The sequence below is a fragment of the Neofelis nebulosa genome, chromosome 3 (assembly GCF_028018385.1).
Source record: "Neofelis nebulosa isolate mNeoNeb1 chromosome 3, mNeoNeb1.pri, whole genome shotgun sequence".
Classification (NCBI taxonomy): domain Eukaryota; kingdom Metazoa; phylum Chordata; class Mammalia; order Carnivora; family Felidae; genus Neofelis; species Neofelis nebulosa.
The window spans coordinates 133877490-133894406 of record NC_080784.1 but is presented as its reverse complement, the minus strand read 5'-3'; the positions used below and the strand labels follow the sequence as shown (position 1 = coordinate 133894406).

Genomic DNA, 16917 nt, shown 5'->3' with positions numbered 1-16917 from the left:
TATGACTTAATTAAAATTAAATACGCCTCAAATTTCAGTTCCTCAGTTCATTAGCCATATTTCAAGTGTTCCAATAGCCATGTGTCGCTAGTGGCTACCATATTGGACAGTGTAGGTATGTAACATTTCCATCATTGCATAAAGTTCACTTTTCGGGTTTCACTCCATCTTTGTGTCTCCAGTTCTCAGCATCGTGCAGGAGCACCGTAGATGCTTGGTAAATTGGACAGCGTTGGTCATAGGCGTAGGAGCAAAATTGCTGTCCTGTGGGCTATTCACATCTTCACCTTCACTAGATAATGTCAACTTGTTTTCCGAAGTGGTTATGCCAATTTACACTCCCACCAGCTGTAAGAGACCTGGTTGCTTCATATTTTTGACTTGACACTCACACTTTTCAGTTCTTGCCAGGCTGGTCAAATGTCTTTTGAAGGCAGCCCACAGCTTAAACACACAGTGGAGAGATCATTGTTCTGGTTTCATGAAGCCCCAGCACCAAGTAATGAAGAAGGCACCACCTATAATAGGCTCAGCAGGGAGGAATAGAAATGTTTCCTGTGTTGGCTAAAAGAGAGAACCAAAGCTCAGCTGAAGTGAAGGAGAGAGAAAACAGCAAGGAGTGGATTCACATTATTGAAAACTTCTTTTTGCTTTCTGTGCCATTTCTGTCTGGTAGTAATATTTTTGACATTCACCAGAGTGAATTTTCTTTGTTACTGGCATTTAAATTTTGGCTCCAAATTTTTTTAAAGCTTGGATTTGGGGAGGGCCTGTAGAGCACTGAAGCCTTGGGAAAAAGCCTTGCCTTTTCCCGCTATTGAATAAGACTCCCCTTCTCCCTGTACACCATTTAGGAAATGGCTTCTAAGCTTATTTCAAAGGCAGCTTATCCATCTTATAAATGAGATTACAAGTCCTGCCGAGTGTTATTTAGGTTTCAGTGACTTTCAGACAAGGAATAAGAATCAGTCGTTAGGCTGCTGTGGGCATAGTCTGATTAATAAGACAAAGTTTAGGAATTGTAGCTTATCTTTTAGCATTCAACTTGCTAGGACGGATAAAAAGAGCTTTATATACTCTCTTGCCCTACGCAGAATTTAAAAAACTTTCTCCTAGCAACCTCGAATCCCCTTCATGGAAGTTATGACAGATGGCGGTAGTGGTGCTTTGCTATAGCACAGATTTGGAGGAACATAGCTCATGCTAACCACAGGGAGGAAGAAAGGAGTCATTCCCCCAGCCTCTTTTGGGAATTGTCCTGTTGGCTGTGGTCTCGGGAAGAGCACTAGGGCTAGGGAGTAGCAGTGATACAGCAGTTGACATTTATTGGTCACTTAGTACTTTATAGGGGCATCATGCTAAGCACTCATTCTTTTCCCCATTTTAGAGACAGGAAACAGTGGCTAAATATCTTCCCCAACGTTTCAGAGCTAGCATGTGGTTAATTCAGGCTTGAACTTTAGTCCTTTTGACCCTTAAATAAACCCTGATGAGATTATCCTGAATCTTTTACCAAAAATAGATGAGGAGAAGGGCTGGGAAAAGTACCAGGTGTGCCATTGAAGGAACAGAATGTCTTTCTTCTTTTGCTTTGTGATGGGAAAATAAGGCAGGAAAAGGAGGGGCTGGGACTGAAGTGGCTGGTGTTAGGTTCTGAACTAGAGTGCAGTCCTGTGTTCTTCTGCAGCATCTTTCATAATTTTGTGTTTTGTAAGGAAGGAAAAGATTCTATTCCTCTAGGAGCAAGGGAGAGACAGTGAGTGAGGAAAAATGGGTAGAAGGACCTGGGAGAGCAGAATGCCATTGATGAACATGGCTGAACATAAACCTTAAATTCATGGATGCCAGTTGCTACCAGATTTTAAGTTTATTTATTTAGGGGTACCTGGGTGACTCAGTTGGCCAACTATCCAACTCTTGATTTCAGCTCAGATCATGATCCCACAGTTTGTGAGATTGAGCCCTGAGTGGAGCTCTGCATTGACAGCATGGAGCCTGCCTGGGATTCTCTCTCTTTCTGTGCCTGCTGCTCTCTTTTTCTCAAAATAAATAAATAGAGCGGGGGAGGGGCAGAGAAAGAGGAAAGAGAGAATCACAAGCAGGCTTCATGCTGACAGGGACTCGATCTTACAAACCATGAGATCATGACCTGAGCCAAAATCAAGAGTCAGATGCTTAAGTGACTGAGTGTCCTGCAAAGTGTCCCTTTTTTTTTTTTTTTTTTTTTTTTAAAAGGAGATAGAGGTTTATCGAATATACCACAAGGGAGCAGCAGACAGGACAGCAAAGGAGAGACTGTCTTCTAGTTGCTACTAGATTTGGGGGTTCTTCTAGAATGTACTTTTAAGTGAAAGCTGTATTAATAGCTGCTTCTCTTCACTGCATTGAACTCCTCTCCTGCAAGCTGGATGATTTTAGGGCCTCCTGCTATATAGTTTTGGCAGAACACCATGATGACCTAGATCACATTTCTAATTAGGGTTGTTAATCCATTCATGGGAATACATTTTATTTGTGGTTGCTATTTCATTACTTCTCTTAGTAAGTAGTTTTTTTTTTTTTTTTTTTTTTAAATTTTTTTTTTTTCCCAACGGTTTTTATTTATTTTTGGGACAGAGAGAGACAGACAGAACATGAACGGGGGAGGGGCAGAGAGAGGGAGACACAGAATCGGAAACAGGCTCCAGGCTCCGAGCCATCAGCCCAAAGCCTGACGCGGGGCTCAAACTCACGGACCGCGAGATCGTGACCTGGCTGAAGTCGGACGCTTAACCGACTGCGCCACCCAGGCGCCCCTCTTAGTAAGTAGTTTTTATTTGGTTACTTGAAGATTCCATTACTATAGCTCAGGTGGGAAGGATTTTTGAAGCTTTTTTGAACAATAGTTCTATTTGTCTCTTTTGAAATAAATGGTAGTTAAATCAGGATGAGGCCATACATTCGGCTGCTTATTCAGGCTTGTAGTTGGCTAAAGCACCTGGAGTTCAGCTGACTCTTAAGGACTGACTCATGCTAAACAGACTTATAAGAAGCTGATATACTCAGGATGCCAAATTAATAATGAGAAGTAGAAATTCCAAGAAGGCTGGGACTTTAGGGTCAGCCTGTCACAGTGTTCTGTACCCATAGTAGGAGCTGCCTTGGAAACCAAGTTATTTAAGGTTGCTTATTAATCATGGAATCTAAGCAAGGCAAGTGGCTGAGTGAATTTAATGACTAATGTAACAGAGTCTGATCTACCTACCTCCACTATTCAGCAGTGATTACTTAGCATTTCAAATAGGTTGACTGGTAGTGGTACCCTTTCTCTCTGGACAGTGCTGGAGACATTGGGAAGTTCTGACCCTATGGCTGTCCGTTTTCTAGGTTCCTTATTATATGGCAGACTCTGGGCCGAAACCCTAATTCTCCAGTTACCTAGTTGTGTGATTTAGTCAAGTCACTTCACACTGTCTCACTGTCTTTTTCTTTTCCCTTATGCTTCTCTCTCTCTTTTTTTTTTTTGTTTTGGTTCCACTTTTTTTCATCTGGAAATTAGACATGATAATAGCACCCAACTTACAGAGGTTTAAATGAGTTAATATCTGTGAAGCACATAGAAAAAGTGCCAGACATAGAGTAAGCTCAAATTAAGTCTTATCTGCTGTTATTCTTAATAATGTAATTATTAATATTATCAGTCAGGAGGTTTTTTTAATATCAAATGATAGAAATCCATATCAACAATATTAAACAAATAAAAAAGGGAGACTCCAGCCTAGATAGAGTTGATTTTCATTATGCACGGTAGTTCTATGAAGTTGCTGCAAATGCTGTTAGTGAATACTGAGCTACTGCCTCTATAGAAATACAGGGTTAGTTAGGTTCTTGCTTAGAGTCTCTGGTCAACCAATCAGTGTATAATCTTTTTTTGTGTGTGTTTATGTATATTTCTGTTTAGACACCTAGTTTAATATACATTTCTTACAAATGATTAATTGTATGCAGTATTTCTTTATGCTCTAACACTAGTCAAGAGGATTTTTAACATTTTTCTGACCCTCAGTAAGTGACAGTGTATTTCTTTGGTTATCAGCTTCGTAGCAGTGCTGTCCACCACACACTATAATCATCTCTGAATCCACAGATTCAGCTATTTTGAACATCTTTTCTGTAGCTTCTTTATGCCGTACAGATGTTACTTTAGCACTTTCCAGAGTTGCTGCATGTATAGATCAGTGAATTTCTTCTTCCCTTTTTTAGATATATCCTGTTACTGATTCATTAACATTGAACTCACAGCCAGTAGCACTATAACTCATGTGTGAGTGAAGCTCGTCCAACACATGTATTTTCTCTGTGAGACACAGCACAGCTTTGTTGTACTTAGGAACACTAGAGATAGCACTTTAGCGCCAGGCCCAGGGGCATAGCAAAATCACCAACAAAAATGTAGAAACCTGGGGGCACCTGGGTGGCACCTGTTAGTCGGTTAGGCGTCTGACTTTGGCTCAGGTCATGATCTCGTGGTTCATGAGTTCAAGCCCCACCTCAGGCTCTGTGCTGACAGCTCAGAGCCTGGAGTCTGCTTCAGATTCTGTCTCCTTCTCTCTCTGCCCCTCCCCCACTCATGCTCTCCCTCTCTCTTTCAAAAATAAACACTTAAAACTTTTTTTTAAATACAGAAACATGTAGACTGCAGAAAGACCACTTTTTTACAGAATGAGAACATCATTTTGTTTGACTTTGGCTGGGAAAGTGCATGTAGGGGTGACTCAAATTTTTCCTCTCTTTGCACATGTCTGGGAATGACTGAGAAATGACCCAAGTATTGCTTTTGGGTTACAAATAAATTTTAGTGAGTAAATTCACAAGTATGGAGTTCACAAACAATGAAGTACAGCTATCGTTAGGGAGAGTGAAGGTAGTAATGCTGGCACCAGGCAAGAGGGGGCCCAAGGCTAAGTACCGTTACTAGGACCCTTTCTGTCCTTTGTCTTTGAAACTTTATAGCTGGTAGAATCATAATGTCTTTTTTTTTTTAACTCTATTTTGATTTTTAAAAAATTATCTTTATTTTAATTTTTTAAAGTTTATTTACTTTGAGAGAGAGAGCAAACAGGGGAAGGGCAGAGAGAGGTGGAGAGAGATCAGGCTCTGTGTGTTGGCAGCACAGAGTCCAATAAGGGGCTCTATTCCATGTAGCCATGAGATCATGACCTGAGCTGAAACCAAGAGTTGGATGCTTAACCAACTGAGCCACCCAGGCACCCTGAGTCATAATTGCTTATAGGTGTCCTCATGTGGCAGGGCACATAGCTTCCAGCAGCCTCAGTTGTCCTTCAGAGGCAAAAGGCAGCTTTCCTTCAGAGCTCTGGTGAGCTTACTGGGGAAGGACTCTGGCCCCCCTGGGAGTGTGAACCTATCCCTGAGCCAATCACAATGGCTTAGGAGGTGTTCTCTGATTGGTTTGCTGTGGGTCATGTCCTGTGGCTTAGGGGTGGGATTCTCTGACTGGCTTGGTGTGGCTCATGTGTATGGCTTGTGGCAGGGGTGGAGCCGGGGTTGGGGAGCGGGTATTCTTTGAATGCCTTGGCCAGGGTCATGCTTACCCTTGTGCCAGAGAGGGGAGAGTTTGTTACTAGATAAAGAGGGGCTTCGGGACATGGGTAAAAAAGCAGTTGGTGCCACTCTTGAGTTGCAGCTTTCTTTTACATGAAGTACATTTTAGCTATGCCCCCTCCCCCTGTTTTACTGACGAGTAGTGTTTCTTGTATGAATATACTGCAATCTGTTTATCCATCCTCCTGTTGATGGACATGTGGGTTGTTGCCATTTTTGTTTAGTATGAATAAAGCTGCTGTGAGCGTTGTTTATAGATCTTTTTGCAGACATACAATCATAGCTTCTTGATGTCATATTTTTAGACACACTGTTTGTACTTGACTGGTTAACGGGATGGCTTAATGCTACAGCTGCCTAATCTCAGCCATTATCTCTTAATTCTGACTAGTTTCACGCTCAGAGGGCAGTTTTATTTTCAACTTTACTGGGCATCCTGTATTGTATACTGACTACCGTTAGTCATTCTGCAAGTAATTTTTGTGTTCTTGCTCCTGTAGGTGACCTATAAATCAGCTTGGGTGGCAGTTGTAGCCTAGTAGATGAGACTGTGGACACTGGCATCAGGCCTAGATTCATAGCCTGGTTCCTACTTCTTGTAGCTGTGTGACCTTGGGCATGCTTCTCAATCTCTCTGAAGCTTGCTTTATCTGAAAATGAAGCTAAAAATAGTACTTATGGCACAAGGTTGTTGTGAAGATGAAATGAGATAATAATATAAAATGCTTATTAGCACAGTGACGGTTGTATGCTGCTTCTGTAATCATTGGTAGGTGGCGGGAAAGGACAAATTCATGAAACATTCAAAATGAAGAAGTTAGTTGGGAATATTAAATTATGAAAAGATTATGTGCTCTTGCTGGTCTTTTAAAATGTATATCTTACTCCCCTGCCCCAGTTTGCATTTTCTCTCTCCTCCTATGTAATTAACTCAAAGAGTAACATTTAAGCTTAATATCCTTTTAGTTCTAGAGTCTAGACAAGGAGTAAGAATCTTGGGAAGAAACAGAACTATTTGGTTAAGAAAGCAATTTCAGTCTTACATTTTATTTTTTATTTTCCATACTTTTCCTGAAAGCCTTAAGAATTTAAAGAGTAAGTCAGGTAACATTACCATAGGTAGTCAAAAAATATTCTATTGTATGGAAATACCACATTTTATTTATTCATTCATCAACTGATGGGTGTTTGGGTTTATTTCTTCTTTTTGGTATTATGAATAATGCTGCTATGAATATTCATATACAAATTTTTGTGTGGATGCATATTTGCAATTCTCTTGGATACCTAGGAGTGAAATTGCCAGATCATATGATAGCTACACGTTCAGTCTTTTGATGAAGTGCCAGAATGTTTTCCAAAGTATCTGCACCATTTTACATTCCCACCAGCAATGTAGAGGTCTCCAGTTTCTATACATCCTCACCAACATTTGTTATTAACTGCCCTTTTTGATTATAGCCATCCTGGTGAGTGTGAACTGGGAGAGAGGGATGAGATTTTGTTTTTGTTTGTATGAAAGGGAAACATAAATTTCTAAAAGGTAGTGAAACTTTGAGCTGGAGTCAGCAGTAATCAGCCAAAAGTTGATTGAGAAGCTGCCAACTCAAAGAGATATGCTATACTGTGTGGTCTTTGTTTAAGGCAGTTAAAGTCTGGCTGAGGAGTTAAGTTATAAGATACTGAGAAAGTCTCCAAGGCAGTATAGTAGATGTGTCAGAGGGATGCAGGCTAACTGTGGCTGGAATGGTCCCCAGAGGCTTTCAGGTAGAAAGTGAAGCTTGACTCTGAGCCAGAAGGATGTGTAAGAAGAAATGGCAGAGAAGATAACCTTTTCCCCCCCATTTTTCACTTTTGTTTCAAGTGGTGAATTATTACTATCCAAGCTAACAATAGACTACCTAAAGGGGTTAATTAGTTCAAAAATTTTTTTTAATGAAATAGGCAGGGGCACCTTGGTGGCTCATTTGGTTAATTGCCAGGCTCGGTTTCAGCTCAGGTCATGATCTCGTGGTTCATGAGTTCAAGCCCTGCATCAGGCTCTGCTCTGACAGTGTGGAGCCTGCTTGGAATATTCTCTGTCTCTGTCTGTCTCTGTCTTTCTCTTTCTTTCTCTCAAAATAAATAAACTTAAAAAAAAATGAAATAAGAAGAAAATTCAGAAGGTGCAAGGAGAAAGGACACGATGAAGTTGTGAGGGTAACTTCCAGATACTTATTGCCATAATGGTTTGCAAAATTGTTTTAGCCAGTCTCCTCTCCTGTACTCGGAGTTCCTCATCAGTGATCTAAAAATCACATTGTGTCAGTGTTCACTGTTCATTAATACAAAATTTGTTTAGAAATATTTTTTGAACTCTTACTAAAACACAAAAATAGCATCATTACTATGAACATTTTCAGTGATATTATGTTATCATTTTGACATGCAAGGTATCTGAAGAATATTAAGGGGAGTGTTAGTATTTATTTATTTTAATTTTTTTAATGTCTGTTTATTTTTGAGAGAGAGAGAGAGATATGGAGGGGCAGAGAGAGAGAGAAAGGGAGACACAGAATCTGAAGCAGGCTCCAGGCTCTGAGCTGTCAGCACAGAGCCCAACATGGGGCTCGAACCCATGAACTGTGAGATCATGACCTGAACCAAAGTCGGACGCTTAACCGACTAAGGCACGTAGGTGCCCCAGTTTATTTTTATTTATTAGAGTTTATTTATTTATTTTGAATGAGAGAGAGTGCATCCTCCAGGGGAGTGTTATTTTTTTTTTTTCATTGATTATATTTACTACTTCAAAGTGATTTCCTTGGGGTTCCTAGTGGCTTAGTTGTTTAAGTGTCCAACTCTTGATTTAAGGTCAGGTCATGATCTCTCAGTTCTTGGGGTCAAGCCCTTCCTTGGGCTCTGCAGTGACATTGCGGAGCCTGCTTGGGATTCTCCCCACCCCTCCACTGCACGTGCATGCATATGTGCACACACTCTGTCTCCCAGAATAAATAAATAAGCTTTAATAAATAAATAAAAGTGATTTTCTCTATTTTTTTTTTTTTAACCTTTTTTTACAGAACTCTTTTCTCGGCTACATGACTCCCTGAAGGATAAGAACAATGTTATGTTGGGGATATTGGTCTCTGGGCCAACCTGGGATCAGCACCAACCTGCAAGGGATTGTGGCTGAGCCACAGGTGTGTGGATTCATATCAGATAGAAGCGTCAAGGAAGTGGCCTGTGGAGGAAACCACTCCGTGTTCTTGCTGGAGGATGGGGAAGTTTACACGTGTGGTTTGAACACCAAGGGGCAGCTGGGCCACGAGAGGGAAGGAAATCAGCCCGGTGAGTACACCTAGTCTGCCTTGATGATTGGTGAGGAAAGGCTGAGGAAAGGGGGAGAGCTGGTGGAAGATTTTTGAGTGTTTATCTTTCAAGAGGCTCTGACTGGGTGCAGGGGTCTACTGTTTGGAACTTTTGTGTTTAATTCAAGTCTATGAACAAAAAGCCAGACTTTTCCTTTTTCCTCTTATTAGATGACATATGTAATATCACTGACTGGGGGAGAGAGGTTGACTAATTTAGAGTTAAAGAAATAGATTTTCCCCAGTGATTGAATGCTAAGACATTTTGATCGTTTTGTGGATTTGTAATCCTCATACACTCAATATCAGAAATATTTTCACCTAATTTTTTTTTTCCTAATTGCATGTTCATTGTTTATTTTGGCCACATGCTTTTGTTTAGCATTTTGGGCTAAGTGCTGTGCTAGTTGTGAGTAGATAGATAAGTGGGAGGTAGTGATGATGTGGCTCTAGGGATCCTCTGTGGAAGGATGTCTGAAGTAAGTCAAAGAGTATGCTGGAGGGAATTGGGGAGTGGGATTCATTCCTTCTGCCTTTGGGGGTCAAGGAGGAAGCATGAGTAAGACTTCAAGTGTGTGTGTATTAATGTGGCAGGAACATTAAGCTTATTGCACACACCTGAGTGTACCCAGTCATTTTTATTTATTTTTTTAAAAAGCATGGGTATCAAGGTGCAGTCCACTGTTCAGGGAATGTTCAATAGTACGGCAAGACTGGTGATAGAGGGTAAAAGGTGCTGTGCATATTTAAAGTCCGTTGGTTTGAACTACTTTTCTTCCCACCTTTTTTGTGTGAGGTTGACCTTCAGTATACATCTAGTGTGAATCTATGAGGTACTTTCTCAATGTTGGATTTTGGAGTAGAAGTGATGATGTTTAAATGAGTCTCCTTGTGGTGAGAAATGGTAAGATAGGGTCTTCAATTGTGACCATGTTGTGTGTTTTTACACTAACATGGGCATATGTCATTTTGTTTGTTAACTATCTTTTTTTATTCAATCCAAATCAAGTGAGGCTACCTACCGAAGTTTCATTAAAGAAGAGCCTTGCTGTTTTTTTCTAGATGATTTTATCTAGGAAGGTGTTCGTGTTCATCTAGGAAGGTCAGTTTGGCATTAGGATCAGCTAAATTTTTTCCGTGACACACTGTCTCCCTTCTTTCTCATATTTATTGTCTCCGATAGCAAGTGGCTGTGTTCCATAGTTCACCTGTCCGAATGTCAGTATTAATTTATAAATTAATAATGTTGATCATTGGATAAAGGGCTATCAGGCTGGTCTTAAGGAAGGAAAATTACGAAGTATGTGAAGTATGATATGTGGGCTCCTTCCCTGTTCTTTGCTCCAGGTTCCTTCATTGGAGCCCTCCCTCAGATGTCCCACCAGGCCTGCTCCCTGGAGCAAATCCTAATGTTTTAGTCAGGGGTTTTCTAACATGAGGGCCCTGGACTCTTGGGATTTCACAGAAAGAGTTTCAGCATGGGCCATGTGTATTTACATGTGCAATGCACCTGATACTACAGGTTTTCAAATGTAAGTAGATTCTATTCATTAAAATAAAATTTTAGTAATGGTGCTACCAATTCATAATTGAGTTAGTAAATCCTATCCATTATGTGTTTTACCAATTAATATGAAAGTATAATATGTAGGAAGTTTTTTGATTTCTAAAAAAAATTTTTTTTTTTTGGAAAAGATTAAAAACCAAAGTCTTTCCCTTTCTCCTGTTAAAACTCACTTGAGTCTTACATAAAACCCGTACTCTTGCTCCGTTGCCCCCAATGAGAGCCAGTATCTAACAGTTAATGCCTAGAGAGGGACTGGCAAGTCACAGTCCAACAGCTTGGTCTTTCCCATGGGAATGTGTACATTCAACCAGGACTTAGAGACGTGTAAGACCTACTTCATACCAATAGTCCTTAAAGGATTTGTACTCACCCTGGCCAGTCTTTGAAGGAAGATGAGGAGGAGATCTTTCCAGTACTGCAGAGAGAACATAAGGTGAACCTTGGAGTCAGACAAACTAGTGCAGGCGTTACTCATCTCTGATTGTATGTCTGAGCCTCAATTCCCTTTCCTATGAAAGGGGACTTCCTGTCCTAGTGTAGCTCTTGATGCAGTAGATTCGAATTGTAAAGACGACTCTGCAAAGCTACCTATGACCTGTGAATCTGCCCTGCTCAGGCCCTCCTGTCTGTCTGCTCTGTGACTCTGCCTTCTGTGCCAGCCTCCTTGGACACCTTTGTCTTAGAACCTGAGGGGAAAGGATTCAACCAGGGGTTGCACCTGAGAAAGGAAACAAAGAGCTTACAGTACAAGGATAGCAAAGACCTGTGGGAGGCACCATGGTGAACACATCTGAGTGCAGTGTGGCATTGTTCCAGTGGAGCCTTCTGACACAGCTCTATAGAGTTAGTGGTGGGAGGTTTGTGGGCTCTGCGAGTGAGTGAACAGGAGCAGTCACAGCTTCTGCCTGCATACCCAGTCAGGCCAACGCCTCGGCCTGCAACTGTTCCCTGTAGGCAAGGCTGAGTGATTGAAAGAGACTTGAGCCAGAGGTGCCTCAAGAAGGCTTTTGGATTCCACCACAGAACCCAGCCCATGCTTGTAATCTAAATTTGTAATAAGCAAGTCTGTAGTGTAAATTACAATAAATTCCAGAAATTTCTGTTGTTGGCTAAGCTTGTCTGTTAATTATAAACTCCATAGCAGCTGTGGAATAGTGCCTCTTTGAATGGAAAGATAATGTGGGTGGGCACCTCCCTCTCTTTAACTTTTTTCTTTGGTAGGTGGGTTCTAAATTGGGGACCATTTGGGTTTATTTTTAATGAGTGGGAAAAAGAGAATGAGCTTGTTTTCTCTGTGTGTTTATTGAGAACTGTGACCTGGAGAGCTGCTAGGCATGGGGCGGGTAGGGGTAGTTAGTGACAGACAGACCCTGTTTCAGGGCGCCTGTGCTGGCCCTGGTCTGCAGGAATGTTATCCCCAAATAACCCCTGTGGTGTTTGGGAAGGGAATTTGATAGCAGACCACTTCCTCAGGATGCTTCTGGTGGCAGTGGGTGGGTTTGTGATTTTAAGTCGGTATCATTGCCCAGACCAAGGGTATGAAAGGCTAAAAAGAGCGAGGGGAAGGAAAGATGGAAGAAGATGGGGTAGGGGATACACTGTGATGAAACTCTTCTGTTAGAACATGTTTCCTTGAGTCTGTGCTGCCAATTGATCAATTTATACATGTTGCCTAACTGGCATGGTTAAAAAGTACACACATTTATTTTTATGGAGGACTCCTGTACCTGTGACATAGCAGTGGTATAAAGGACACACACAATGATTTTAAAGAGTTTTTTTTCTCCTTGAGAACATCTAATAGTTTCCTATTGCTTTTGCGGTTCCTGATGCTGCTGTGCTTTTCTTGTACTCTCATTTCTTCTTAGTTCTGCCCTTATGTGACCAACTTTGTGTGTGTTTGTGTGTGATGGGGAGAGGGCGGTTCAAGGATTCATCAAATACTGAAACTCCTTGTTATTAAAGGCCTCATATTTTCCCAGTGTGTTGGGCAGCTTGGGGTTCTAGCTTAGGTATGTCACTGACTCATTCATTTGTGTGTTGGCCAAAGGCAAAGAGCCCTATGATTCCCAGAAGCATTTTTTGTGGGCACAGTATCAAAGCTTCATCTAAACTCAGTGTCCAGATTTTTTTTTTTTTTTAAGTGTTGGATTGGAGCACCTGGGTGGCTCAGTTGGCTCAGATCATGATCTCATGGTTTGTGGGTTCGAGCCCCGCATTGGACTCTATGCTGACAGTATGGAGCCTGGAGCCTGCTTCAGATCCCTGTCTCCCTCTCTCTCTGCCCCTCCCCTGCTTGCTCTCTCTCTCTCTCAAAAGTAAACATTAAAAAAAAATTTTTTTTAAGTGTTGGATTGTAACTGTTTTGCATATTCCTCTTCCATATGACTTTTCTGTCCTTCATTCTCCCTATTACATGATGATGTAAATCTTACCTCTCCCCCAAAATCAGGGATAGTTTCAGTGACAAGGGCATCGTAGGATTATTACTAACTGATTTCCTCATTTTTTTGCCCATGAATTCATCTCATAATTTCCTGAAACCTAGAGTTACAGAGCTATATTATAGGAAGATTTGTGTGCCTCCCCTCCTTTTTAATTTTTTTTTTTTAAAGAGGAAGCAAAACATGAGTTTTTCCTCCTAAATTATGTTTCTTTTAATTATGGTTTTTTGTAAGTAAAGCTACTAAGCTATACCTGAACATTAAGCACATCTTGAAATATTTTCTTAAACTAAAATAGAAACAGGTTGCACATAGAAAAATAAATTCAAGAATTTTACCTTAGTTTACTGTGCTTCTCTTATTTCCACCCAGCCACATTGTCAGCACTGTATTCTTCAGGTAATCCACAAGTCTCCTTTCCCCATGTATAACTCTGAATTTTCCTATTGGGATTTTAGCCCAAGCTAATCCTTGTGTTATTAGGGATGTCTGAATTTATAGAAACCTCTTCTAACCTTTCTTCCTATTTGAGTAGGCAAGAACTGTGATAGGTACAATTATTTAATCTAACTTGACTATGTTAAAATTTTAAAATTCTGCATTGACATCTCAGGAAACCTTTTCATAGCAAACCTCAAGGATAACCATTTGTAAGCAGACTCAATATTTTTGTGCAACCCTGTTTGATTCATATCTATGATTGGTTCCTTTTCCTTCCTCCTCACTTAGTTTCTCCCTTTCTTGCAGGTAATTTAATCCGATTCACATTCACACTTTGTATTCAACCTAAGCATTTCCATAACGCCCATCACCATATGTAACAGCTTTCCCGCTGTTTGATAAATGAGGTTTATAAAGCAGAATATTTCAAAAGCAGCAATTCCCAGAGCTGTGGTTGCTGCTAACCCTGGTAGAAGTAACACTTTCAGCGAGCTTATCAAGTTGCTTGAGGGCATCTGAAGGACACAGTAACTCTGTCATGTTAATCAGCTTTTGCCAAAAAGCAAACTAGCTGAGCTGAAAGCATATTGAAGACATCTTATAATGACTTCCTATTATTGAAGTGCATATTTCTGTGGGCATACTCTGATATAAAAGGCAGAAAGTGCCATAGGAAATGTTCCGATCTCAACATTGGACTGTTAGGAGCCCCATCCTTTCCTCATTAGGAGTGGCAGGTGGTCCAGGAGGCTGCACAGCCCTTTCTGATGATGATGATGATGATGATGATGATGATGATGACGACAACGACAAAGGTAGTAATCAAACCCTATGGAATGTGGTGACTTCTTTTTAGCTGAGTGGACAGCTTTCTAGTTCAAGAGGTTTGGGAGTTCAGGAGCCAATATTATTTAATAATTTTATTTCCTGGTATGGTTAATCAAAAGTTACTTTTTCCTGTCTGTACTCAGACTACTTTCTTTAAAGATACTTGAAAGTTTTAGAAAATATGTACTTATTTATAAGCATATTCTTTAATGTGAGGTGTTATTTGTGACTTTTAAAAATTTGCAGTGTTACTTTTAAGTAATTAGCGCAGTGGTTTGCATCGTGGTACAAGAGACTCCCTTCATTTGTTAATTGTAGGAGTGGTTAACTATAGATACTATAATCGCTTTCTATGTGCTTGACATTTTTAAGCTGACTAATTCTCATGACAGTTCTGTAAAGTAGGTCAGTATTATCATTCCAGATATATATAAAAGAGAACAGGAAAGGGGGTTGAGTTTCAGTTTTGCTTGTGTGCCGACAGTTTGGTTTTAGTAATCCTAGAATTTTGTCGATGGACATCTTTTTAACCTCAGGCTGATTGGAAAGGCACAACAGAATTTTATTCTCAGAACTGTTTTTCTTGTTAACATTTAATTTCCACTCATTCCTTACAAAAGAAATAAAAAGGATGTAAACTTGGTCACTGAGAAACTTGTATTCTTTAATTTACTGGTTGAATAACCAGATATTGTCAAGGTGTTTTGATTAAAGATATGGAGAAATAATTCCCTATTCATCTTTAAAATCATCAGATGAGGGGCGCCTGGGTGGCGCAGTTGGTTAAGCGGCCGACTTCAGCCAGGTCACGATCTTGCGGTCCGTGAGTTCGAGCCCCGCGTCAGGCTCTGGGCTGATGGCTCGGAGCCTGGAGCCTGTTTCCGATTCTGTGTCTCCCTCTCTCTCTGCCCCTCCCCCGTTCATGCTCTGTCTCTCTCTGTCCCAAAAAAAAAAAAACAAAAAACAAAACGTTGAAAAAAAAAAAATCATCAGATGACTGTCAGCTTGTTCTTTTATACTCTTCTGGGTGCCAGGTAATCTGGGGGAAAAGACACATGATCATTCATATCTCAGGCAGATATATATTGCCTTGCAATTTGCCTCTTGTTCTTTGTTCCTTTATTTCCTCGAATTATTTATTTCTTATTCAGTCACTGATTGAGCAGATATTTACAGAGTGACTGGACTACTAGGTTCCTCATTTGTTGTAGTTATTGTTGGAACACGATGCATTTAGTGCAAATCCTATCCTTTGGGAGTTTATAGGCTAGGAGGGAATGTAAGATGTGTTTCTGTAAGGATTACATAATACAGCTCACCATGTGCTGAGCAAGTGATCAGGGTTCTAAATGTGTCAAAATAAGAGTTGTAGTGAAGAGTTAGGTCTAAGTCAGGTTACCGACAGTACTAAATTCAGATTTCTAACAAATGGCATCTTTTACAACCACACACATATCAAGTTCATGTTTATTTTAGGATTGTGAGCTTGTGGGAGAAGTGAAAGCTAGCATTTCAGAGAAGGGGCAGCTTTGGTAATGGTGTCATTCTCCAGGGATTTCCCATGTTTTCAGTGGGTTAAGTCCACCCTTTAGTTCTGAATTTTTGTGTTGCAGTAACAATTTTGTCATTTGGCAGTTTTGATCATCTCTTGTATACCTTGGTGATCTGTGATCTTCATAGATCTAGGAATGATAAAATGTTTTTAAGAAATTTATCAGTCTGGATGGTATATGTCTCTTCAGCTGGTATTTTACAGTTCTTCAGGAGCTACCAGAATCTGAGTAAATGCACTTTCATAGCAGGTAATGTTGAAATCTTTGGTAACTCTCCAACAGATAGACTGTCTCATATCCTTGCAGACTTTGAATCAGGTTTTGACTCATTTTAAGACATGTATTGTAATTTCTATTATAATTATTAAATGACTCATAGCAGTTGAAATTGTTATTCTGAGTGATTTTCATTTGGAGTGTTAGCTAATTATGGAGGCAGCATAGTGAATAAGAGCATGGATTCAGGAGCTAGACTTCCTGTATTGTTATCCTGGCTCTGCCACTCACCGATTGTGTGATTCTGGGAAGGTTGCTTAACCTCTCTGTGTCTCAGTTTTCTTAGTTGTGAAACATGGATAATAATATCTACAAATTAGGATTTTTGTGAGGATACAATAAGTTGTATCTTGGGTTTTTGGAATAATGTCTGGCCCAAAGTAAGCACTCAGTTAGTGCTACCAGTAGTAATAGTAGTATTATAGTAGTATGTGTTAACATCTTCCATTACATTTTTTTTTTTTTAATTTTTTTTTTCAACGTTTTTTTTTAATTTATTTTTGGGACAGAGAGAGACAGAGCATGAACGGGGAAGGGGCAGAGAGAGAGGGAGACACACAGAATTGGAAACAGGCTCCAGGCTCCGAGCCATCAGCCCAGAGCCTGACGCGGGGCTCGAACTCAACAGACCGCGAGATTGTGACCTGGCTGAAGTCGGACGCTTAACCGACTGTGCCAACCAGGCGCCCCTCATTACATTTTTTTTGATCCTACTATTCCAGCATATTAAATTAATAAATTCATTATATATGTATAATTATATATATAATAAATTTATTATATATTATATATATATATTTTTTGATCATTTTTATAGGTTCCCTTAACACTATAGGATCTGATGAATGGTCTTTGCA

General features: G+C 40.2%; 1 protein-coding gene across 3 annotated transcripts in view; it reads left to right on the top strand.

Annotated features, from left to right (window-relative positions):
* HERC3 (HECT and RLD domain containing E3 ubiquitin protein ligase 3) overlaps positions 1-16917 on the top strand; it is a 112821-nt gene that overhangs the window by 4607 nt on the left and 91297 nt on the right. For all 3 annotated transcript variants that reach the window (XM_058721919.1, XM_058721917.1, XM_058721918.1), the window contains one exon: positions 8664-8931. In XM_058721919.1, coding sequence (XP_058577902.1) covers positions 8706-8931 — 226 coding nt within the window. In that variant the 5' untranslated portion in view covers positions 8664-8705. The remainder of the gene's footprint in view (positions 1-8663; positions 8932-16917) is intronic.